The 27,004-nt window shown below is 37.4% G+C and overlaps 1 protein-coding gene across 1 annotated transcript; it reads right to left on the reverse strand.

Moving 5' to 3' along the window:
- Positions 1-1,438: 1,438 nt before the first annotated feature.
- On the reverse strand, positions 1,439-27,004 carry LOC115422110 (Ig-like V-type domain-containing protein FAM187A). Its single transcript, XM_030138183.1, is given in 5 exon segments — positions 1,439-1,665; positions 10,106-10,323; positions 11,359-11,694; positions 19,438-19,730; positions 26,816-27,004. Coding segments are annotated over 5 exon segments (1,263 nt in total).

Here is a 27,004-nt window from a genome sequence, read left to right on the forward strand (position 1 = left end):
AGTAGTAGTAGCAGTAGTAGAAGTAGTTGTAGCAGTATGTAGTAGTAGTAGAAGTAGTTGTAGTAGAAGTAGTTGTAGCAGTATGTAGCAGTATAAGTGGTTGTAGCAGTAGTAGTTGTAGTAGTAGAAACAGTAGTAGAAGTAGTTGTAGCAGTATGTAGCAGTAGTAGTTGTAGTAGTAGAAGCAGTTGTAGTTGTAGTAGAAGTAGTTGTAGCAGTAGAAGTGGTTGTAGCAGTATGTAGCAGTAGTGGCTGTAGTTGTAGAAGTAGTTGTAGCAGTAGTAGTAGTGGAAGTAGTTGTCGAAGTATGTAGTCGTAGTAGAAGTAGTAGTAGCAGTAGTGGAAGTAGTTGTCGAAGTGTGTAGTCGTAGTAGAAGTAGTTGTAGCAGTAGTAGTAGTAGCAGTAGTAGTAGAAGTAGTAGTAGCTGTAGCAGTAGTAGAAGTAGTTGTAGCAGTAGTAGTAGTAGCAGTAGTAGTAGTAGTAGTAGTAGCTGTTGTAGTAGTAGTAGAAGTGGTTGTAGTAGTAGTAGAAGTGGTTGTAGTAGGCACTGCTCAGATGACATCAGAAACCTGCTATTTACATACAAGAAAATGTCAAAGGTTCAGTTCAGTCTGGTTCAGTTTGGTTCAAGTCTGGTTCAGTTTGGTTCAGTTCAGTCTGGTTCAGTCTGGTTCAGTCTGGTTCAGTTTGGTTCAGTTCAGTCTGGTTCAGTTTGGTTCAGGTCTGGTTCAGTTTGGTTCAGTCTGGTTCAGTTTGGTTCAGTTCAGTCTGGTTCAGTTTGGTTCAGGTCTGGTTCAGTTTGGTTCAGTCTGGTTCAGTTTGGTTCAGTTCAGTTTGGTTCAGTTCAGTCTGGTTCAGTTCAGTTTGGTTCAGTTCAGTCTGGTTCAGTTCAGTTTGGTTCAGGTCTGGTTCAGTTTGGTTCAGTTCAGTCTGGTTCAGTTTGGTTCAGTCTGGTTCAGTTTGGTTCAGTTCAGTTTGGTTCAGTTCAGTTTGGTTCAGTTCGGTTCAGTTTGGTTCAGTTCAGTTTGGTTCAGTTCAGTTTGGTTCAGTTCGGTTCAGTTTGGTTCAGTTCAGTTTGGTTCAGTTCAGTCTGGTTCAGTTCAGTTTGGTTCAGTTCAGTTTGGTTCAGGTCTGGTTCAGTTTGGTTCAGTTCAGTCTGGTTCAGTCTGGTTCAGTTTGGTTCAGTCTGGTTCAGTTTGGTTCGGTTCAGTTTGGTTCAGTTCAGTTTGGTTCAGTTCAGTTTGGTTCAGGTCTGGGGCAAAAAGTAGTTTTTATTTTAGAAAAAACATCTTAATGTGAAGCATTTTCTCAAAGGCTCTTGATGACAAAGACAAAGTTCCACCTTTTATTCTTCATTCAACAGTAGTGGATTTGTAATGTATTCTAATCTAATTACCATTAACAGGCTCAGAATATTCCCACAGCTGTTTTTAAACTTTAGTCCTGGTGTGAGTCTGGGGGGTCTCTGCGGTGTCGGACCATGGCTCTTCCAAACAGCAGCAGACAGAACACAGCTGTCATGGCGGCGTAGGATTTGAGAAGAGTGGTGAGAGTTGGGACGAAATCCGGATGTGACAATATCGACTGTCCACGTCCCAGATGAACGTAGACCAGCAGACGGACCTGAGCCGATCTGCGACCCTGAAGCCAGCAGAAATATGTACCTGAACAGACAGGACAACAGACAGCCGATTACTGACCAGTACAATCATCTGTATATATATATATATTTTTCAATTATTACTGATTAGGCATTATTAAAATCCTCCCTTCAGTTTAATAAAGTCTACGTCTATGTATATTATAAAATGGTGGAATAAAGTGTCATGGTTAACCTTTAAGGAGCTATTTTGTATTTGTCCTTTCAAATATTACAAAAATGATCGAAAATGATCATAATAGTGTTGAGAATAAAGAGCTCTGAAGTCATGACAGAGATATGAACTGAATTTATTTACACTGGTGGATTTATATGACCACTAGAGGAAATAGTGAGTCACTTTGCTGATCTCCCATGATGAGGAAAACTAACACAACGAGGCCTTCGACCAAAGCAACAGAAAGCGACCAGATGGGATGAGAACCATTAAGAAACAACCTTTAGAGTCACAAAAGAGTGATAAAAACAAGAAATACTGTTGTTGTTTTCACCACTGGACACAGATATAAATAAAAGAATAGAGTTTACCAGCATTTGATTATGTGGCTTATGATGGTATATAGTTATTATGGGATGTTATTATCAATGCTAAAGTTGTCGTTTGTTGATCCACGGTTCAGACTAAACTGTGACAGTTCTGACCTTGTTTATTCGATTCCAAACAGATCTTTAGTTCAACTATTGACAACACAAACCTTACAAAATGGAGTGTATTTGTGGTTTTACTGTGTCTGTTTTCAGTCTAAAAACAGAGCTAAGCTAACAGAGCTATAATGTAAACTATCAGCTGATGCAGCACATGAAGATTTTCTGGAGTTTTTCTTTGCCAAGAAGGAGGGTCTAAGGATGGGGGATGCCTGAGACATTTATCCATTTGCTTACGACTGTTTGCTTATTTTCATTGTTTTTTGGTTTTTTTAATCAATTCAACAATTTCTGCATAGCCCTGTGAGGCGACTTTGTTGTGATACTGGGCTCTGTAAATAAAACTGAATTGCAATTATAAGAGTGTTACTTTGAACGACTGTCAAAATAACCAGCTATGAGTTTTAATTTTAAGATAAAAAAAAAGTGATGATACCATACTACTACTACTACTACTACCAATACTACTACTACTACTACTACTACTAATAATAATAATAGTGCATAAACAATGAGCTTGTGCTACAGTCGTGTATACGGAGCATTGATTCATTGGTGGTTTTGGTAGAACTAAGTATGTTCTGGTACACAAATTCCCTCTGCTGTTGAGAGTTTGTAATATCAATAGATTTCATAAAATATGATGTAACATAATAATATAATATAATATAGGATGTTATTATTTTTGCTAAGTTGTTGTTTGTTTAACAACACAAACCACAGAAAATGGAGTTTATTAGTGGTTTTACTGTGTCTGTTTTCAGTCTAAAAACAGAGCTAAGCTACAGAGCTATAATGTAAACTATCAGCTGATGCAGCACATGAAGATTTTCTGGAGTTTTTCTTTGCCGAGAAGGAGGGTCTAAGGATGGGGGATGCCTGAGACATTTATCCATTTGCTTACGACTGTTTGCTTATTTTCTTTTTTTTTTTTTTCTTTTTTTTTTATTAATCAATTCAACAATTTCTACATAGCCCTGTGAGGCGACTTTGTTGTGATATTGGGCTCTGTAAATAAAATTGAATTGCAGTTATAAGAGTGTTACTTTGAACGACTGTCAAAATAACCAGCAATGAGTTTTAATTTTAAGATAAAAACTTGATGATACCATATTACTACTACTACTACTACTACTACTACTAATAATAATAATAATAATAATAATAATAATAATAGTGCATAAACAATGAGCTTGTGCTACAGTCGTGTATATGGAGCATTGATTCATTGGTGGTTTTGGTAGAACTAAGTATGTTCTGGTACACATATTTCCTCTACTGTTGAGAGTTTGTAATATTAATATATTTCATAAAATATGACGTAACATAATAATATAATATAATATAATATAATATAATATAATATAATAATATAGGATGTTATTATTTTTGCTAAGTTGTTTGTTTAACAACACAAACCACAGAAAATGGAGTTTATTAGTGGTTTTACTGTGTCTGTTTTCAGTCTAAAAACAGAGCTAAGCTAACAGAGCTATAATGTAAACTATCAGCTGATGCAGCACATGAAGATTTTCTGGAGTTTGTCTTTGCCAAGAAGGAGGGTCTAAGGATGGGGGATGCCTGAGACATTTATCCATTTGCTTATGACTGTTTGCTTATTTTCATTGTTTTTTGGTTTTTTTTAATCAATTCAACAATTTCTACATAGCCCTGTGAGGTGACTTTGTTGTGATATTGGGCTCTGTAAATAAAATTTAATTGCAATTATAAGAGTGTTACTTTGAACGACTGTCAAAATAACCAGCTATGAGTTTTAATTTTAAGATTAAAAAAAAAAGTGACGATACCATGCTACTACTACTACTACTACTACTACTACTACTACTACTACTACTACTACTACTAATAATAATAATAATAATAATAATAGTGCATAAACAATGAGCTTGTGCTACAGTCGAGGATACTTAGCATTGATTCCTTGGTGGTTTTGGTCCTATGTGTGTTCTGTATGTGTCTCCTGCTGGTGAGAGTTTGGAATATCAGTCCTAAATATAACCCCTTTAAAAATAACTGTTAAACAATAATGTTGAGGGGTTGTAGCAGATTTCTCCTCCTGAATCATCCAGACATGTAGTCCTAATGAGCAGAGGGATGACAGCCTAGTGTCCACGCACCAGCCACCAAGAATATCTGTATTTCTAATTGAATAAATCTACAGTCATACAACTGAACTGCAGGATCTCCATGATGGTAAATCCATGATGAATGACAGTAAGTGAAAACCTCTGCCAAAAAGACAAAAAAAAAACATGAAAATGGGAAAAGAAGTCTGTTTTTACTTATGTTCTTTACCCCCGAAACAAAAACAGTCTGTAGAACACCAACATTTATGTTCACAAAAGCTTTCACTGGCAACCAAAATGTCTCTGTATTTACTGATTTGTCTTTGCCAAATGTTGTTGTATTTACCAAATTAATATTCCCGAAAGTGAACATATGTTTTCAGCTTTGTTTTCTGTTTTATTTTCCCTTGTTCTGTGTGGATTCCAGAAGGTGCTCCAGCAATGAAAACAGTCTCACAAATAAAAGACCAGGGCTGATGTGATGATGAGGGTCAGCTGGTGCACTCAGGTGGATCTGATCAGGGGGAGCGAGACTCCCCACTGACCCCTAGTGGACAGGTAAGGAATGACAGGCCTGGAAAATGCGTCATATTCTCCATTCAAACTGTCCTTTTTGTCTAAACAACTGCCGATGACCAAAAACATCTACTGATCTACAGTGTTTAATACCTTTTGAGACATTAATCCTATCAATAGGTATAAATAATTCATGTAAAATGAAGTTTTTCTGCTTTTCAGCTGCATCAGATGTGTCTTTTTTGGACGTTCAGAGGCTCTGTAGTGAACGTGGAAACACCGTCATCTTCTACAACATTGATTCACCAGTAAAACCCACGGAGTTGGATCAATGACAGTGGATGGAGGCACTAATTTTATGCTCAGTTGATGTTATATTTTGTCGAAAACATCACGTTTTCTTCATTTTTCTCCGTTTTTTTATATCATGACAATCAACTTTGATCTGAGCTTTTACAAACAAATACATGATCAGTGAATTAAATAGGTGAAAATACCTGATTTTTATTGAACAAATGTAAAATACAGAGAATTATATTACAATAAATGGTGATAAATAACTTAAGGTAGGTTAAATAGAGACAAAAATTCATTTGGGAACTGCCACAAAAGTTACACTGGGTCTTTATGGGTTAATCTGATCTTTTATGAGCATCTATTTGATCAGTAAAATAAATAAAGGAAAATACCTGCTTTTCACTGAAAAATGGGGAGGTTGATATTAGAATAAATGGCTGTAAATCAGTTTTGAATGGTTAAGGTCCATTTGGAAGTCATCATGAACACAGTATTACATCTTTAACCCTTAGTGGTCTGAGCCTATTTTGGCCGTTTTTGAGTATTTTTGATTTTGCCTTTATATATTATATAAAGAAATGTTTACTATACCCATGTTTGGTGTCTTTTTTTTTTTCAGCCCAACTTCATCTGTCTCATCTGTCTATTATTTTTTCACTTTAACCTACTATATCAACACAAAAGGACAAAAAACACAAAAAATATAAAATCCAATTTGAAAATTGTATATAATTTATTGCATAAATAACACAAAAATGCTTAACGAACCTTTTCAAAGACTTTAAAAATGAATATTGGTTCCAAATATTAGGTATATCAAATCAAAATTGTAATAAATTAAAACTATACCTAAATATTTGACATAAAAGCATATCGTTACATAGGCATTTTCTTCAGTCCCCCCCACCCCGGTCCTCCCAGGTTCCTCATCCAGTTCAGGTGGGGGTCATTCTCACCCTTACCTATAATACTAATGCAGTCTGTGGATTAGAATCTGTGGATTCAGGCAGTTTTTTTCCATTTTGAAAACGGACAAAAAATGACGAACATATGGTAAGAAATATAATCCCCCCCCCCCCCCCCCCCCCCCCCAACCACCACCACCTCATTTTCATACTTTTAATCACGTTTGTTTGCCTGGGTTCAAAACGTTTTATTTCCGGTTGTATTTGCTCTTTTAACATCAAATAAAAGAGTGTTTCAAGTCCACACGTTTGAATGCAACTGTCCCCAGTGGTCTACATGACCGACTTCCGACGCTACGACGTGTTGAAAATGTCATGTGATTCAGTCACGGGGCCGTGACCGTGGACCCCTAAGGGTTAAGGTGCACAATAGGTATTAATAGTATAGAAATTTATATTAATGGATTAAAAAATTGTTGAAAAATACAAGTAAAAAACACACAAAAATCAACTACAAAACAAATCACCAATTTTATCGGTAAAATATGAAACCAGAAAAGCAACTAGAGAGCGCAGACCTCCGCCAAGGCAGATCAGTCCCCCACCCCCTATCACCATCAAAATTTAATCATTTGTTCCTTGTGCCAGAATTAACATTTCCTGAAAATGTCATGAACCCCCCCCCCTCAATCACCACCAAAATTAAATCATTTCTTCCTTGTGCCAGTATCAACATTTCAGGAAAATCTGTCCAGATCTTTTTGAGTTATCTCGCTAACAGACGAACAAATAAAAAATCGCCCCACCCCATCCCCCGATTACCACCAAAATTTAATCACTTGTTTCTTATGCCAGTATCAACATTTCCTGAAAATTTCATCCGAATCCGTTCATAACTTTTTGACTTATCTTGCTAACAGACAGACAAACAAACATATAGACAAATCCAGATGAAAACACTAGAAAAGCACTTGGAGAGCACAGACCTCCGCCAAGGCAGATCAGTCCCCCCCCCCATCAACATCAAAATTTAATCATTTGTTCCTTGTGCCAGAATTAACATTTCCTGAAAATGTCATGAACCCCTCCCCCAATCACCACCAAAATTTAATCATTTCTTCCTTGTGCCAGTATCAACATTTCAGGAAAATTTCATGAAAATCCGTCCTGAACTTTTTCAGATATCTCGATAACAGACAAACAAAAAAATCGCCCCACCCCCCGATTACAGCCAAAATTTAAACATTTGTTCCTTATGCCAGAGTCAACATTACCTGAAAATTTCATCCAAATCCGTCCATAACTTTTTGACTTACCTTGCTAACAGACAGACAAACAAACATATAGACAAATCCAGATGAAAACACTAGAAAAGCACTTGGAGAGCACAGACCTCCGCCAAGGCAGATCAGTCCCCCCCCCCCACCCCATCACCACCAAATTTTAATCATTTATTCCTTGTGCCAGTATCAACATTTCCTGAAAATTTCCTGAAAATCCATCCATAACTTTTGACTTTTTGACGCTACGACGTGTTGAAAATGTCATGTGATTCAGTCACGGGGCCGTGACCGTGGACCCCTAAGGGTTAAGGGTTAATACTGAATATGAAGTAGATTTATAGACAAAATTTAGAGCTTTAGATTTAGTATTTTAATGCAATTGTACTGATTCAGGATTTACACTGACAAATATACACAGACAATGAGTGTGACCGGCTTATATTGTAGCTTTAGTTTTTATTTAGACCAGTTTCTTCAGTCATTTTTACTGTAGTACAACCTGAATTAAACACTACACTGAGTCCTTCTGAATTCTCCTTTCCACCTGTCTTTAATCCTGTGATATTTTCCACCGAAGTCAAGGATTAGCGGTCAGGAAAAGTAGATAAGAAGTATTTTCAGACACACCCCTGCTCCAAGAGGACCTTTTAAGAGCTTTAAAACATGAGCAGCACCGTGCACATCCAACCTGACAGGCATTTGCACTCTTAACAGGACGCCAGATGCTTTTAATGCAGACTTAATTTACTCACTTGTCCACTGAGTAAACAGTTCATTCCAATGTGGACACGGCTGATTTGCAACAGAAACGTTATCATCTGTCAGCTGTAAGTGACAAGAGCTTCATTTACATTTGTTTCCCTGCTCCTGCTCCTGCTTAATATACAACAACAAGTCAAATTAGAGCCCGGACTGAATTAATACATGACAGTAGAGTGGCAAGAGGATCGGCCAAAACATACTGATATCTAAACTTTCTACACAGTTGACTCCCTCGACAGATATTAATTAATTTCCGGTCTCAAACTTATAATTAGCTCATCAATCCAGCCAAGTGTTCCGCATTTTTGTCCTCAGAAGCCAACGTCTTCTTTTTTCCTTAAAGGTGCGGAACACTTTCGTGACCAATTTTTCATCAAATCTGTAAAAACCTCAGTCATATCCTCAGTATCATGAATCTGTAAGTCTTTCTGTGATTACTCACCTGAATCTCTTGCATTACGGTGAACAATTTCGAAGTGCCATCCACCATAAACGAACCATGTGTTAACTTGAAAAAATATTGGGATACGAAGTACCAAGGACATGTTCTGTGTTAAATTTGGGTCATTTAACGGGAAAAGACATACCAAGTAAGGATGAATATTTGATTAAAATCCTCTTGGCATCATCTAAAAAAGCCATCACACGAAAATGGTGCAAAGAGGACCCCCCTACCCTAAATAATTGGAGAGACATTGTGGAAGAAATTCACAACATGGAGAAACTTGCGTATATCATAAGACGACAGCAAGCAACTTATGAAGATCGATGGAAAAAAAGGACAAAATACATGACGACAACTGACACTTTGTTCTAATTGTGTTGTAAAATTTCTAAAATTTAGCAGTAAAATATAAGTAAAACAAAAAAAAAACGTGTTTACAAACTGAATTGGGAGGTGGTGATTGGGGGGTTGGGGGGGTGGGCACTGATCTGCCTTGGTGGAGGTCTGCGCTCTCTGAGTGCTTTTCTAGTTTTAGATAAATTTAAAGGTGCGGGAGACTTTCATGACCAATTTTTCACCTAATCTGCAAAACCTCAGTCATAGCCTAAGTATCACAAATCTGTAAGTCTTTCTGTGATTACTCACCTGAATCTCTTGCATTACGGTGAACAATTTCGAAGTGCCATCCACCATAAACGAACCATGTGTTTACAAACCGAGCCGGGAGGTAACTTGGGCATCTTTGGAATTTTGTCATGACGTGCATTGTGGGAAAGGGAGGTTCGTGCAGCTGCCTGACAGTGGCAGCGGCAGTGCAACCATATGGTATTGTATGGATGAAACAAACACGACGCGGAAACGGCTGAAACGCGGAAACGGCTGGGGGCATATGCATAGAGGGAAGGGAGCTCCTGCCGTTTCCGATCGTGTCTGTTCCAGCTGCTGCTGTAAGGCGGCTGTGCGAACCTCCCTTTCCCACAATGCATGTCGCAACAAAATTCCAAAGATGCCCAAGTTACCTCCCGGCTCAGTTTGTAAACACATGGTTTGTTTATGGTGGATGGCACCTCAAAATTGTTCATATGCAATTGCAAGAGACTCAGGTGAGTAATCAGAGAAAGACTTACAGATTTGTGATACTGAGGATATGACTGAGGTTTTACAGATTAGATGAAAAATTGGTCATGATAGTCTCCCGCACCTTTAAATTTATCTAAAACTAGAAAAGCACTCGGAGAGCGCAGACCTCCGCCAAGGCAGATCAGTGTGCCCACCCCCCAATCACCACCAAAATGTAATCATTTGTTCCTTGTGCCAGTATCAACATTTCCTGAAATTTTCATCCAAATCCGTCCATAACTTTTTGAGTTTTCTTGTACACGGACAAACAGACAGACAAACAAACCAACGCCGGCAAAAACATAACCTCCTTGGCGGAGGTAAAAATAAACTTCCCCTGCAACAGACAGTCTCTGACCTATGACCTTTGACCTCTGTAGGTTACCTGAGTCCTGAGTCCGTGCTGGTTTAAACACCAGATGGTGTCCGGTATCGATCCATATCCTGGAACCCGTCTTGTGTTCAGATCTGTAGAGGGGCTCCGATCCCCGGTCCCAGGCCACGACCATGTTGGACCGGGCTCCGGGGCAGCCCAGGGTCAGGATCTGGTCTGCAGGGTGGTTCAGGTACAAGACGGGGACCTCCAGTGGAGAGGAGGCAGAACTGCAGCAAAGAAACACACATTTATGTTTGATATAAAGGGTGTCCCAAAAAAACTGACATAATTTCATCACCAAATAATTTGTTTAAAACTGGTTTGCTCTTTTTGCTCAAAAAAGTGTATTCATTTTTACTGTTCGGCTTTCAGGAATAGACATGCTGTTTAATGCAACAGAAAAGGCGTTCTGTGTATTGAAGTATGGCCAAACTCAGTCAACTGTGAATGCGTCTTGCAGAAAACCCCATTTAATTTGATTCATGATGGTCACGGAGAAATGTGGATCTTTGATCGGGATGCCCCAACGAAAAAGACAATATTAAACAATGTCGGGAAATACAGAGAGCATGGCACTAGCCAAAACTTGAACTTTCAAGATGTAGGTAATAAGTAATAGTGTCTTGCCCTGAAATTGCATTTTGATTGATTCACTGTTTTTAAAGTTATCATTGCAGAAAGTCTGACTGAGATTTTTTTTTGGGACATACAGTATTGTGTAAAAGTATACATTTCTTTTTTGGTTGTCTTACATTGTTAATTGGCTTGGGGCATTTGTTTTTGGTGGTTGTTGTGCTTTTTATCTGCCTGAAATAAAACATTCATCCGTTCAAACAGGCTCAGGTTGCCCTCGGTTGGTTGTAACACACTATAACACACACTGACTTCTGTATACAGTTACCTTTTCTAAATCCAGCCCCTAGTCCAAAACCATAAAATATTCATATGTTGACAAAGAAAAGGAGCAGATATTCACGTTTGGGAAGATCTACAAAAAAGTCACAAAGTCAACCAACAAACTTTTGAGCAGTTTTGAGGAAAACTACAAATTTATCCTTAAAATAAATAGAGGTTTGTATTTTTTCACAGGTTTAAGACTAACAATAATATCAAAAAGGTTGAGAAATATTCAGATAGTTTCTAATGCACCATGTGAAAGTACCATATTTGATTTTTTTTGCTTAGAAAAGAAGAAGAAAAACAAGAAAAGAAAAGAAAAAAGAATAATTTGGCTTTCTATTATGCTGGTTTTAACAGTGTACCTGTATCCTAGAAGAGCCATCAAAGCGACCAGTCTGGAAGGAGGCGGAGCTTGTGCCGGACAGGTCACTTCACATCCTCTGACCTCCAGTTTGGCTCCGCCCTTCTTCTTCAGGGGGCCAAAAGCTCTAGGCACCGCCCCTGAGCCACAGGACACCACCGTCTGATTGGTGCGTCTGTAGCGCACGTGCAGGTACTGGGAGTGGACGTAGCAGAGTCCGGCTCGGACCTGTTCACCTAGGAGTCCACATCGGTCGCACTCAGACCAGGACCTGAAACGGGTGAAGGTCTGGAACAGAGGCTGAGGCGAGGACAAGCGTCTGAGCGTCCTCTGTTTACTGAGGGATAAAAAAACGGAACATCCAGTTAACTACTAATACTGACTAGGGATGTAACGATATGAAAATTTCATATCATGGTTATTGTGACCAAAATTATCATGGTTATCATTAATATCACGGTATTATTGAAATTGTGCTCAAAATGTTCAAAAAGTACTAATACACACACCAAAATAATGTAACCAAGTTGTATTAAAAATAAATAAATCAATAAATAAATAAAAAAAAATAATAGGCACAATGTACCTTCTGTTGGCAGAAACATTCAAGTATCAACCCTTAGTGGTCTGACCCTATTTTGTCTGTTTTTCAGTCCTTTTGATTTTGCCTTTATATACTATATAAACAAATATTACTATACCCATATTTGGATTTTTTTTTTTTTTTTTCAGCAGAACTTCATCTATATCATCTGTCTATTATTTTTTCACTTAAACCTACCATATCAACATAAAAGGCCAGAAAACACACAAAAAAATATAAAATCCGATTTGAAAAATGGATATAATTTATTGCATAAATAACACAAAGATGCTTAACGAACCTTTTCAAAGACTTTAAAAGTGAATATTGGTTCCAAATATTAGGTATATAAAATCAAAATTGTAATAAATTAAAACTATACTCAAATATTTGACATAAAATCAGATCTTTACATAGACATTTTCTCTGGAAAAGTGTGGTAATCAAACATGGTTATCATGATAACTAGAATTTAAACAGTAATACTAACTGTCTGCAATTTTACCGCGGTTTATCGTTATGCCAGTAATCGTTACATGCCTAATACTGAAAACCTGTGATGTTACAAAATAACCCCAAATAAACTATTTACTATTGACGGTATCCTATAAAGACCCAAAAAACAAACCATCTACTGATGTAAATAACCCTGTTCATCCACTAATCTGATCAACACATGGAAGTAATTGGTGTAAAATACAGTTTGTCGTCTTTTCATGGTCATCAGATATGACCCATTTGGACGTTCAGAGGCTCTGTAGTTACCGTGGAAACACCATCATCTTCTACAACATTGATTCACCAGTAAAACCCATGGAGTTGGATCAATGACAGTGGATGGACACACTGGGATTACATTCAGTTGATGTTATATTTTGTTGAAAAAGTCATGTTTTCTTAATTTTTCTGTTTCTGATATCATAACAATCAACTTTGATCTGAGCTTTTACGAACGTCTACATGATCAGTGAATTAAATATGGGAAAATACCTGATTTTTATTGAACAAATAATAAAATACAGAGAATTTTATTACAATAAAATGGTGATAAATAACTTAAGATAGGTTAAATAGAGAGAAAAATTCTGTTCAGTTAATGATAGATTTGGCTGAAAAACTCACTTTCTCTACATTTTTTTCTGTTTTTGATAAAACAAGTGGTTCCAGGTACAACAAACCCTGCCCCTCACGTGTATTGTAGCTTATTTTGGCATTGATCCAGCTCATGTCTATGCGTATGCTAGTGTCAGCATATCAATTGCCTCAATATATGTGCTAAGTTTGCAGTAAATTTAAACAAAATGGATGTTTTTATAGACATGTGAAATTTCGGCCATTAAAAGTAAATGGGAGAAGAAAAAAGATTTTAAAAATTCATAAAAATTTGAACTTTGACCTACTTTTCCCAAAATGTAATGATATCTATTCCGGGTCACTGGTAATGTATAAACCCAATTTGGTATGAATTCAACCAATAGTTTTGCTGTTAGAGTGTTAACAAACAAAGAAACAAACCGAACCCAAAACAATACCCCTCGCCTCCCCTTTGGGGGGCGGAGTAATAACCCTCAACTTTAATCTGAGCTTTTATAAACAGCTACATGATCAGTAAATTAAATACAGTCTACTCTCGTTATACCGCCAACTTCCATTCACGGCCAAATTGGCGGTATAGCGAAAATGGCGTTACAACGGGTTGCGTCCATAATGTGCATGTCTTTAATATATGATGTCTATGCTGCCTCCGTTAACCCGTTCTAATTGCGTTTCTACATAAATCTTGATTCTGTTATGTTGTAAGGGATCATTTAAAGTGGGGAAACATTTTAAGCATTATTATACCGTGTCGGGAAATGACACCCCATCATCTTGAGGCTTTGGCTTAATCCCACGTCCTCTTCCCGACATCCTGACCTACTGAGTGTTCTGCGATAAATGAACGGTGGCCGTTCCGTAGACCTACTCGTAGCTTGTCGCGATCAGCGTCTGGCACGTTTGTTTCAGTGTATTGTTAAAATTTATGTGTACTCGATGGCAATCACGCTGGCGGTATAACGGTCGGGAAATCAATGGTATAAGTGTTGTTTGTGCATGGAACTGGGCTGGCGGATGGCGATAGGCGGAAATGGCGGTGGCTAATGGAATAATGCATTGGGGATTTTTGTGCAATGGTTTTGGTCGGCGGTGAGCGAAAATGGCGGTATAACGGCGGGCGGTTTAACGAGAGTAGACTGTATATCCAAATACCAGATTTTTCCAGAAAAAAATGCAAAATACAGGGGATAATGTTATAATAAATGGCGAAAAAACACTTAAAAAAAAAGGTTAACTAGACAGAAAAATTCACCTGGGAACTGCCACAAAAGTAGCACTGGGTCTTTCTGGGTTAAATCGAACAGGATATTGTTTTATAGCAGATTTTTTTTTTTTTTTTGTCCCTGTTGCTGCTCCATGAAACATTGATTAAAGTGATACATAAGAATCTGGGGTTTGCAAGTGCTGTGGGGCTTATTGGTTTAATAAAAAAAAGATTACTACATGTACTTGACAAGGCTCCATAAAATAAACATGGGAAAAAAAAAAAAAATCAATAATGTATTGATAACAAATAATCTTTCTTCCACCAGGCAATGGAGTTTTTCAGCTGTTTAACAGAATGTCTGCCAGGAAACAGTCCAACATTAAGGAGAGTATTCTAACATGGGTCTGTTATTGACATTTATCTGGATCCATGTGAATTTTTCCAGTTATTTTTACACCTGTCTTTGCTGATACAGGACTGTTTAACCCATAAAGACCCAAACATCCACCGGCGCCCAAAAGCATCTACTGATCTAAAATGTTTAACCCTTTCATTGTGGTCACTACAGTGGACAGTTATTCTACAGCTGTTCTCTTGTATATTCAGTGATTTTGTGGTTTTAGTTGCATATCAGACAACACAGGGGACACTAATGCATCATCTCATACACAGCAATTCATACCATTAATGTAACTTTGCTGTTCGTGATAAATCTGATCTGCACTAACATGTTTGAGGGTCAATCAGATTTGTTTTTAACAAAAAGATTCTTTTTTAAAAAATGTATATTATCTCCATGAAGTGAGCAATAACTAGTATCAGAATATGGTAAAATGTCAGAAAACATCAGATTAGCAGCATTAAAAATGTTTTTATTTCAGTGTTTTGCAGCGCACCCTTGATGCCCTACAACAGGGGTGTCAAAGTCATTTTGGTTCAGGGGCCATATTAAGCCCAATTTGATCTCAAGAGGGCCAGACCAGAAAAATAATGACTTAATAATCTATAAATAATGACAAATCAATGTTTTTCATTTTGTTTTAGTACAAAAAAACCCCCAATTAAATTATGAAAACATTTACATTTTGCCAAAAAAAAAGATGTGAATAACCTGAAAAAGCAGCAATTTCATTTGAAAAATTAGTGCAATTTAAACAATATTATACCTCGACTTATTATTTATACATGTACATTGACACGCAATATTACATAAACATTTGGTAACAGACAGAATATTGTTAAATTGTTATTGTTTTGGAGTTTAGAACTAAAATTTGAACAATTTCTACAATATTCCATCTCTTATTATTAACACAACTGCAGATCACAGTGGATCCATAAATGCACAAAACATTCAGTAACAGGCAGAACATTGTTAAAATTGCACATTTCGGGTTGTTCATCTTTGTTTTTATTTATGTATTCATTTGCATTTTATTGTGAAAGAATAGTTTTGTAAATGTAAATATTTTTACAGTGTAATCTTATTTTTTTCACTTCAGTTTTTTCCACGTAATTTTTCACAAAGAAAATTTGTAGTTGTCATTATTTATGGGTTTATTGTGTTGTTATTTTTTTTACTTTTTACTTTACATTGGTCTGTATGTGGAACATGAACCAAAATGATTTTGACAACCTGGACTGTTCAGGTTCATTTTTACACTTTCATCCCCGTGGGCCGGAATGGAACCTTTGGTGGGCCAGATTTGGCCCCCGGGCTGCATGTTTGACACCTGTGCCCTACATCAAACTCAGTTATGTTTGATGTACTGTACATTGTACTGTACTGTCAAATGACAATAAAGGCTATTCTAAATTCTAAATATTGGGTTTTAAATACGTGTTTCTTTGCTTCAAAAATGAAATACATGGTGTAGCTGAGTGGACATTTTTGTAACTCCATGACAAAAAAAAAAAAAAAAGTCAATTGCATTTTATTTCATGCCTAAGGAGGAAAAAAATCTTGACTAAGGTTCTCATAATTCATGTATGAAAGGGTTAATGACTGTTGATCCACTAATCCCATCAGTACATGTAAATAATTCAGTTAAAATCTTTTCATGGTCATCAGATATCATTAGCCTCATAGAATAATTGCCTAAGTCATATTTTTGGGCTAACTGTGGTATCAGCTTAACTTTACACTGCTAATACTCCTGCTTCATTTTTCATCATTGGCTCTGACCTGAAAAATATATGACTTAGGCAAATATGTGCTGAAGCTAAGCTGAGAAATGACCCATTTGGACGTTCAGAGGCACCGTAGTGAACGTAGAAACACCGTCCTCTTCTAAAACATTGATTCATCAATAAAACCCATGGAGTCTGATCAATGATATCGGCTGGAAAAACTTGTTTTTATCTTCCGTTAATGATATATGTTGTTGAAAAAGTCATTTTTACCCCGGCCCCCAAAGGAGAAGCAAGGGGTATTGTTTATGGTTTGGTTTGTTTGTTTCTTTGGTTCGTAACACTCTAGCAGAAAAAAACATATTAATTGAATTCATACCAGATTGGGTTTATAGATTGTCAGTGACCCAGAATAGATCTCATTACATTGTGGGAAAAGTAGGTCAAAGTTTTAATTTTTATTAATAAAAAAATAAATAAATAAATAAAATTCCCATTGACTTATAATGGGCGGAATTTCTAATGTCTGTAGCAGCAAAACTATTGGTTGAATTCATACCAAACTGGGTTTATAGATTGCGAGTGACACAGAATAGATGTGATTACATTTTGGGAGAACTAGGTCAAAGTTTGAATTTTTTATGATTTTTTTCCTCCCATTTACTTATAATGGCCAAAATTTCACATGTCTATAAAAACATCAATTTTGTTTCAATTTACTACTTGGCTCATATATAGAGGCAACTGATATGCTGACATCAGCACACACATAGACATGATGACATCAGCTGGATCAATGCTAAAATAAGCCACAATACGTGCGATGGGTGGGGTTTGTTGTGCCTGACACCACTTGTTATATCAAAAACAGAAAAAAATGAAGAAAAAGTTAGTTTTTCAGTCAAATCTATCAGTAACTGAACATGAACCCAGTGTGTCCATCCACTGTCATTGATCCAACTCCATGGGTTTTACTGGTGAATCAATGTTGTAGAAGATGACTGTGTTTCCACGGTAACTACGGAGCCTCTGAACATCCAAATGGGTCATATCTGATGACCATGAAAAGATGACAAACTGTATTTTACACCAATTACTTACATGAATTGATTGGATTAACGGATCAGCAGATATTAAACATTTCAGATCAGTAGATGGTTTTGTTTGTCAGTGGATGTTTGCTTCTTTATTTAGGGTCTTAAGGTAATGTTGAATTTTGCTGATCTCTTTTTAAATCTTTTATTTTCCTATTTACTTACAATGGGTGAAATTTCACATCTGTAGCAGCAAAATTACTGGTTGAATTCGTACCAAACTGACTTTATAGATTGCCAGTGACCCAGAATGGATCTCATTACATTTTCGGAACAGTTGGTCAAAGTTGAAATGTTTTAAAAATTTTAAAATGATTAAAATCTTCCCATTTACTTAAAATGGGGGAAATATGTGTGAGGGGTGGGGTTTGTTGTGCCTGGTGCCACTTGTTTTCTTCAGTTTTGATCCAATCTTTGAATTTACTCAGAGTTTTTATCAACATCTGTATGATCAGTGAATTAAATATAGAAAATGAAAGTGATTGTCAATGAAAAATGCAAAAACAGTAAAGGCTGAATGTCCAAATGAGCTTTTATACCCTGTAATGTGACAGTTATCGTTTATCGAGGCCCATGTTTGGACTCCATAGTATTCGTTTTGTATTTCAATAGCATGTAATAATAATAATAATAATAATAATAATAATAATAATAATAATGATAATAATAAACTTTATTTGTATAGCACCTTTCATACAGAAATTGTAGCCCAAAGTGCTTCACATTGATTGAAAAAAAATACAATATTAAAATACATTTAGATTTGATTAGAAATACAATAAAATAAAAATAAATATAAAAACAGCGCACATTAAAATATTTGATTATGCATAGAATTTTTGAAGTGCAAGAAATAAGATGAAATGTGAGAGAAATACAATAAAATAAAAATAAAAGCAGCGCACATTAAAATATGTGATTATACATAGAATTTTTGAAGTGCAAGAAATAAGATGAAATTTGAAATACAGTAAAATAAAAAATAAAAACAGAAATACAATAAAATAAAATAAAAATAAAAACAGCACATTCCTGGTTCCTGAATTGTGACCCCATTTTTATCTCCTTTCAAAGGCTAATGAGAATAAAAATGTTTTTAATTTGGTTTTAAATATATTCAGTGAACTGGCTTCTCTAATGTCTTTTGGAATTGTATTCCATAACTTTGGTGCATAGTTAGTAAAGGCTGCGTCCCCCATTTTCTTTGTAATATTTCTGGGAGTCGCTAGTAAACCTGCGTTTGATGACCTCAGTGTTCTAGTTTGTACATAATCGATCAGTGAGTTTGCAATGTAACTTGGTTCGATTCCATTTAGAGCTTTATACGTGAGGAGTAGTATCTTAAAATCAGTTCTGTAGGTTACCGGTAGCCAGTGCAGGGAAACCAACACTGGAGTAATGTGCTCTCTCTTCTTGGTTTTGGTTAATAACCTAGCTGCAGAGTTCTGAATCAGCTGAAGTCTGTCTGTGGTGCTTTTTGGGAGACCTGTAAGGAGTGCATTACAGTAGTCCAGTCTGCTGGAGATAAAAGCATGGACCAGTTTTTCAGCATCCTTTCGATTTATAACCGGCATTACTTTGGCTATGTTTCTGAGGTGGAAGAATGACGTTTTAGTGACTTTCTTTATGTGGGACTTAAAGTTTAAGTCTGAGTCTATAATGACTCCCAGACTTGTCACTTCTGGTTTGATCCAGGAAGTGAGCAGGTATTGGAATTCTTGTCATGTTCCTCATAAATAAACATAATGAATGATGTTTGTGCTGATTTATGGTGATATTTGATCCTTTTCAGAAGAATCAGATGTGGTTTATGTCAGCAGTCATACTGAGCTATCGTCATAATGTTTGGAACATCTGTTAAGAATTGACTTGAATGTCGATATGTGTTGAGCTGTGAGTCGATGGCTGCTGTCAGTTAAATAATACATTGCTCACATCTGATGGCCTCAGTGTTTGATTTCCTATAATAACCTTCTTGCCGTTCACCTCGAGGTGAAGCTGATCACGTGAACCTCCTGGATATCCAGGTCGTAACCATAGAAGAAGTCCCTGTGGGCGGAGCCGCAGATGTAGAGGCCAGCGTCATCAGGCCCCGCCCTGAAGATGAGCAGGCTGAACAGGCGGATGGAGAATCGGCTCCGTAGGTCGCCATGGTGAGGAACCTGACTGCTGTCCAACAGCTGGTTACCATGGTGATCGGTCAGACCTTTGGTTTCCTCTGGACTGCCCGAGTGTTTCCTGAAGAACCACACGACCGACTGGACCTGAAACACACCACGGACAGGAGCATACAGGGTGGGGAAGCAAAATTTACAATATTTTGAGGCAGGGATTGAAAGACAGTGTATGACCAATTAGTTTATTGAAAGTCATGAGAATTTATTTGCCACAAGAAAATGTACATAATAGAAAATGTTTTTATTCTATGTGTCCTCCTTCTTTCTCAATAACTGCCTTCACACGCTTCCTGAAACTTGCGCAAGTGTTCCTCAAATATTCGGGTGACAACTTCTCCCATTCTTCTTTAATAGTATCTTTAAGAAAGTCAACATTGCTGTGTGATGTTCTATTGGTAGCATGTTCTAAAACACCCCAAATAGCAGAATCCAGAGGGTTTAGATCTGGGCTAGAAGGTGGCCATAAACATGATTCCCAAAAATTGCTGAAGTTGGATTTGTTGCTGTTGTCAACAAGTGTTTTGGTGTTCTTGTGTAAGATTTTAACTTCAAATCATATTTTACTGCATTTCTAACGCTCTTGTTGTCTACCTCAAGTTCAGTTGCCATTTTTCTCATGGATTTGGTTGGATCCCTTAGGATTTTGGATTTGAGAGCTTTAATAAAAGCTTTGGTACGTTTTTTGTTGCTTCCTCCACTTCCAGACTTTCTCTTCTCATTCTCTTCTTTACATTATAAACAGTCTTTATGGACGCTCCAACTATTTTTGAAATCTCCTTTGGTGTGACGAGTGCATTCAGCAAATCACACACTCTTTGACGTTTGCTTTCCTGATTACTCATATGGGCAAAAGTTTCTGAAAAGGTATGGATAATAGTGTTAGGTATGATTATGACATCAATATATGTTTGGTTTCAAAACAATTGACGTAGTGCCTGCTGAGAAAAAAACAACTAAATGTTCATTGTAAATTTTGCTTCCCCACCCTATAATGGTTCCTTTTAATGAACAGAGAAGCTAAAAACAGTCTTTAAACAGAGTTTTCAGGGATCTCTACTTTATTGGAGCTTTAAAAAAAAAAAAAAAAATTAAATTTTCTGACAACAAGGACTAAACTGTTCAGAAAATGGCCAGATGGATGGATTTTTCTAACAGCTTTTTGCTTTTTTGTCCTACATCAGAGGTGTCAAACTCATTTTAGTTCAGTTCCACATTCAGCCCAATTTGATCTCCAGTGGGCCGGACCAGTAAAATAATAACAGTGAAAAAAGTAAAATTATATTATGATCAGGTTTACATCTACAAAGTTTCCTTAAAAATCCGAATAACAATTTGAATTGTCTTAAGAAAAACAAGTGCAATTTTATGTTTATGTTTACGCATTTGGCAGACGCTTTTTTCCAAAGTGACTTACAGGGGAAAACCAATCAAATCACTCAATCAATCAAATTTTACTTATATAGCACCAGATCACAACAAAAAAGTTATCTCAAGACACTTTATATATAGAGTTGGTCAAAACCAGACTCTAAGCCAATTTACAGAAACCCAACAGAATCCTCCAGGAGCAAACACTTGTGACTGGTGACAGTGGAAGGAAAAACTTCCCTTTAACAGCAGAAACCTGGAGCAGACCCAGACTCCTGGAGGATGACCGTCTGCCTTGACCAGTTGGGGTTAAAGAGAGAGAGGGTAAAGAAAGAGAAAAAGAGAGAGCGATAGAGATAGAGACTGGGGGAGAGGGGGAGTAGGGGGAGACACATGGAGGTAGTTGAGGATAAGTGAGTGATGATGATGAGGGCAGGGGAGAGGCAGGACCACCGCAGCAGGTCCAGAGATAATCCTGGGAAAATCTGTGATAATCCTGGGAAAAACCTAATTAAAATATTTAAAATGGAATGTCTGACAGTGCTAGGACAGGAGGTGCTCTAGGAAGAGCTGGGTCTTCAGGAGCTTCTTGAAGATAGGCAGGGATGCATAACATAACCAAGGCATAACAATATTATGCCGTGGTTTATCAGTTTATCATTTACACGTATGTTACAATCGCACAAAACTTTTAGGAACAGGCAGAATGTTGGTAAAATTGCATTTAATTTGAAGACATTTCTGTTTGTTCATATTTGTTTAGGTCATTCACATTTTTGTAAACGTATAGTATGGTAATGTAAACATTTTCATGTAATTTTACTTTTTTACACCAAAAAAAACAAAGAGAAAATGTGGGGTTGTCATTATTTATAGGTTATTATGATAATATTTTACTGCTCTAACCCACTTGAAATCTAATTGGACTGTATGTGGAACTTGAATTAAAATGATTTTGACACCACTGATTGTTAATATCTTCAGCGTAATTTTTGCATTTCACAAATTCATCCAGCAGGCCAGATTGGACCCTTTGGCGGGCCGGATTTGGCCCCCGGGCCGCATGTTTGACACCTGTGTCCTACATTTTAAAGGGTTTATAAAATAACTCCTTTAAATACACCAATGCTATCAATAGTACATAATATGTCGTATTGATATTCCTAATTCTCAGCAGCACATGGAAGTCACGTACCAGAATACACTAATGACTAAAAAAAACACACCAATGAATCAATGCTATGTATCCACAGACTATATCACTGGCTGAATCTATATTATAAAAGCCAAGTGGCGTCTGTGTGTGTGTGTGTGTCTCGCGATTCACACAAAATCCGTACAGAGCTGACTGCTGCAGTTTGTCATACTTACGTATTTTTGGTTAAGGAACTAGCGAAAACAGCAAGTTGATAGGAGCAATATTTTGTTAGCTTAGCTCTGTTTTTAGACAGAAAACAGACACAGTAAAACCACAAACCACATCTGTTTTCTGCACTAAAGATCTGTTTGGAATCGCCCAAATAAGGTCAGAACAGTCACAGTTTTGTCTGAACCGTGGACAACAAACAGCAACTTAACAAACATAATTACATCCCATAATAACTTTACACCTTAATAAGGCTCATAATCAAATGCTGCCATTTCATCATCAAACTCCATTCTTTTCATTTAGAGCTGTGTCCGCGAGTGAAAACAACAGTGCTTTGAGCTGACATCACTTTTGTCTCTAAAAGTTGTTTCTTTGTGGTTCTCATCCCATCTGGTCACTTTCTGACATGTTAGACAGATGCCTCGTATGATTCTATTCCTAACTGCAAGACTTTATTCTCAACACTCTGATCATTTTTTCTTTTTTTTAAATTTGAAATGTATATGAATATATCACATTAGCTACAGCATTAGCTTTGTTGCTACCTAGCTAGATTGCTAGCTAGCAGTATTACACATCAAAAATAAACTCTGTCCATTTCATAACAGTATAATTAGTACATGGTCCCTGAATTAAAATAATTTTGACACCCTTTACTGTTAATATGCAGACTGATCTCATGAAATCGAGTTGTATGTGACGCCAGTTTATTGTATGTATGCAGTTTCATCTTTTCGTGTGTTATTTAACACCATTTGATGACGTGCCAATACGCTAACCGCTAATCACTAACCCTAAACCTAACCACTGTCTCCGCTAGCCACTAATCGTGCTAATGGTGTGCAATTTTACACAGCATAAATATGATGCTAAACGTGCTAATCGGTAATTGCGCTAATCACTTAAACCTAACCCTAAGTACTAATCGCGCTAGCTGCTAATTGCACTAATGATGTGCTATTTTACGCGGCATAAATATACACACTGAAAGCTTGTATGCATGTGACGTCACCGCTACCGGAAGTCACCGTGGTTCCGTCCACAGAGTGGCAGAAAGAGGGAGATGAGTAGCGGCTTTGGCTTGAATACTGCGAAAACTTTTGAACAATCTAAAAATGGGGAAGAGCTGTTGTGACACCGATTGCACAAATAGATTTAAAAAGCACTCTGAGCTATTGTTTTAGCGGCTATCTAAAGCCAAAGACAGAAGAAGCAGATGGATCGCTGCAATTTGTAGAAATAACTGGAATCCAGGCAACGAAACCTGGATTTGTGGTTGCCATTTCGTGTCAGGTAACGTTACTTTATGCTGTATTCTTGTGTAAACTCATACCTTAAATCACATATCATTTTGGCTAACGTTACTTCTCAGTAAAGCTCTTAATGTTAGCATCTGTCATTTAGTTCTATATTTCATAACTGAAACGTTTTTGTCTTCAATTGTGTGATTCTCAACCTTGTGCTCTACATGATTTGTAAACTAGCTTAAACTGAGGCTAACCTACTTTTCAAAATAAGGGGGTACTCTAGCACAAAGCTGTTGTAGCTGTGTTGTATCAAGTATTTGATGTGAACTCTACTTAAATCTCCACAGTACCAGTAGATCATCCACTCACTTGGGTCAATACTAAGGGTTCAACTCCAGTAAATCAGTAGTGAACTGTGAGCACTACTGCTGGGCCTTTTCCTTGGCAATCACTGCCACGAAAATACGTCTGCACTGACAGAAAACCTCAAAAACAATAGTATGTTGAATTGAAAGCACTCACCAGCTGTAATCCTCTAAGTAACCATGACGAGGATGTCAACAACTCTTTATCTTTTGTATGCTTTCAGCCTTTGCATTGGGTATTTTCCCAGCGTTGAAATCAGGTTCATATAAATGTCAGGATACGTGATTTCCACCCACATATCAATGTTTGTAGACCACTTGTTTGGAAGTTGTATGGATCCATGTCCAGTCCACTTGTCTTTAATTTCATGATATATTCCACATTTTTCCCGGTCTCGCTGTGTTTAGTGCTATGCTCCGCCATGTTGAGCCGGTTTGTTTTTGCCACTCAGTCTGACTTAGAGGGGCGTGGGCCAGGGGGGAAGTGACGGATGTGCATTCCCTCTATTGAGCCTTTGCACCGACGTCACAGTTATCACGTGACTAGGGGTGCTGTGCCATGGTGGACGGCAAAAGCAACACAACAAACAAACGAATGAGCGACAGATTATGTCTACCAGCACTGAAAATAAAGTTTTGGAGTTGTCCTGCGAAGTGACTCACCCAACTGGATGGCGCAAAGAATGCTATTTGGAGCAGCTAGCGATAGCAGGGCTAGCTACCGACTCATACCTTCTCCCTCCTGATGTGTTTACAGATCTAGCAAAATCCTCCAGTCTACCAGAGTTTAATGCACACGATCTGTACCATTCTGTTCTAAACGGAGCGTCCCCATATACAGGTGCTGATCTAAAAGCATACAAAAGTTTGGATGATACCAGTTCTTAGTCTCAGGTTAGATTACAGAGTCGCTGTACTGCGCTCACGACAGAGGAATAATAAAAATAATAATACATTTTATTTATAGGCGCCTTTCTTGGCACTCAAGGACACCGTACAGTAAAACAGGAGAGTTAAAAACCAACAATAAAGCAGTTAAAAACAAACAATAAAGCAATGTATCTCATAATGGTAAAGGAAAGATACAGCTAACGTTAGCTAGCTAGCTGTTTATGTTTTTAACATGTTTCCCACAGCATGCCATCAAAACTCAAATAGACTGGAACCCAAAGCAGCTCTAATGAACTAACATTGTGTAATAATGTTCGTGTCTGTCATCAGTATCCTACAGTATTAGCTCTGTTGTTGAAGTGTCTGCCTTTCTACTATCTACACACAGTAATATGTACAGTTCCACCACTAGAACATATGGCACAGCATAATGACAATAACAGTATTTCATAGAACATAGTGTACCTGGTAAAAAAAAAAAAAAAAAAAAGGCCACTACAAAAGAGCTAACATTGAAGGCTACTTATGACAGCCACTGGAACATAGTGGCTCATAGTAGTTAACCCAGCATTTAGTGGAGCTAATATGCTATGGACACAAACAGAGCCTGTTCCATCTGTAATCTCAGGTCCATCATATCCAGGCTTTGTGTATAACCCAGCTGAAACCATGAGTGTCTGTGAAGAAGGATGGAACTGTTGTGTGGGACTACTGTACATGTAAAGAAGGGTTAATAAACTAACAAAAATAAGAACGTTCAGAGCAAATTCGATATCAGCTGGTTTTCCGTCCAGTGTGCAGTCCGGCACTTCGGCTGTCCATCATAGCACTTGTTTGCAGCGTGAACAGAGCGTGACGTAACATGCAAAGGGTCAATAACGCGCACAGATAACATGCCAATTAAAAGTGGCGTGTTATCTGACCGCAATTCATGATATCATGTTGGTCAAATGCGCTAGCTGCTAATCACGTGTTATCTGTATGCAATACATGATATCCCGTTGCAGTATCGCCCTGTGGTGGACGGGTTTTGGCCCGAGAGCCATATGTTTGACACCCTTGTATTAGAGCAGGGATGTCAAACTCATTTTAGTTCAGGGGCCACATTCAGCCTAATATGATCTAAAGTGGGCCGGACCAGTAAAATAAGATAAATAATAGGATAAGAACTGATAAATACTGAAGACAAAATTTTCTCTGTGTTTTTGAGTGAAAAAAGTAAAATTCCATAATGAAAATGTTTACATTTACGAACTGTACTTGAACATAACATGAACAAATATGAACAACCTGAAAATTCTTAAGAAAAATAAGTGCAATTTTAACAATATTACACCTTAGTTTATCATTTATACATGAGCATCACAACTGACAGATCACAGTGGATTTACAAATACACACAATATTTAGTAACAGGCAGAATGTTGGTAAAATTCCACATATGTCTGCTAAGAAATTGCGTATTGTTCATATTTGTTCAGGTTATTCACATTTTTTTCTAAAAGGACAGTCTGTAAATATAAACATTTTTGTGTAATTTTACAATTTTTACTCTAAAAAAAGACAAAAAAATTGCGTTTTTCATTGTTTATAAGTTGTTATGATTGTATTTTATTGGTCTGACCCACTTCAGATTGAATTTTCACATCCTTGATTGTTACTATCTTCATTATAATTTTTGCATTTCACAAATTCATCCGAGGGGCTGGATTGGACCCTTTGGCGGGCCGGTTTTGGCCCCCGGGCCGCATGTTTGACACCTGTGTATTAGAGCCTTTATGTGTGGACCTGGACACGTAAAAACAGTGTGTATTTGTTGAGCCTTTGGGTAAACCTATCAGAACAGCTGAAGTCTCTCTGGTGCTCCTAACGACAGCTGAGTTGGAAACCCAGCGGTGGGCTGAAGTCAGTCCATGTCTTGTTTGTGGTTACCTGCTGGGGTTTGCAGAGGCAGGGCAGCTCCACTGTGGCTCCACACAAATATGCAGCGTTGGTGAAGGTGAGGAAGGCAGGACAGGCTTTCCGAGCAAACACGTCTTCTTTATCCTCTGGAGCCTCATAACTCCACACGGATGGAGAAATAACGAAGAGGAGGAGGAGAGAGGACAGAAAAGTGGACAT

Source organism: Sphaeramia orbicularis, chromosome 7 (genome assembly GCF_902148855.1).
Source record: "Sphaeramia orbicularis chromosome 7, fSphaOr1.1, whole genome shotgun sequence".
Lineage (NCBI taxonomy): Eukaryota > Metazoa > Chordata > Actinopteri > Kurtiformes > Apogonidae > Sphaeramia > Sphaeramia orbicularis.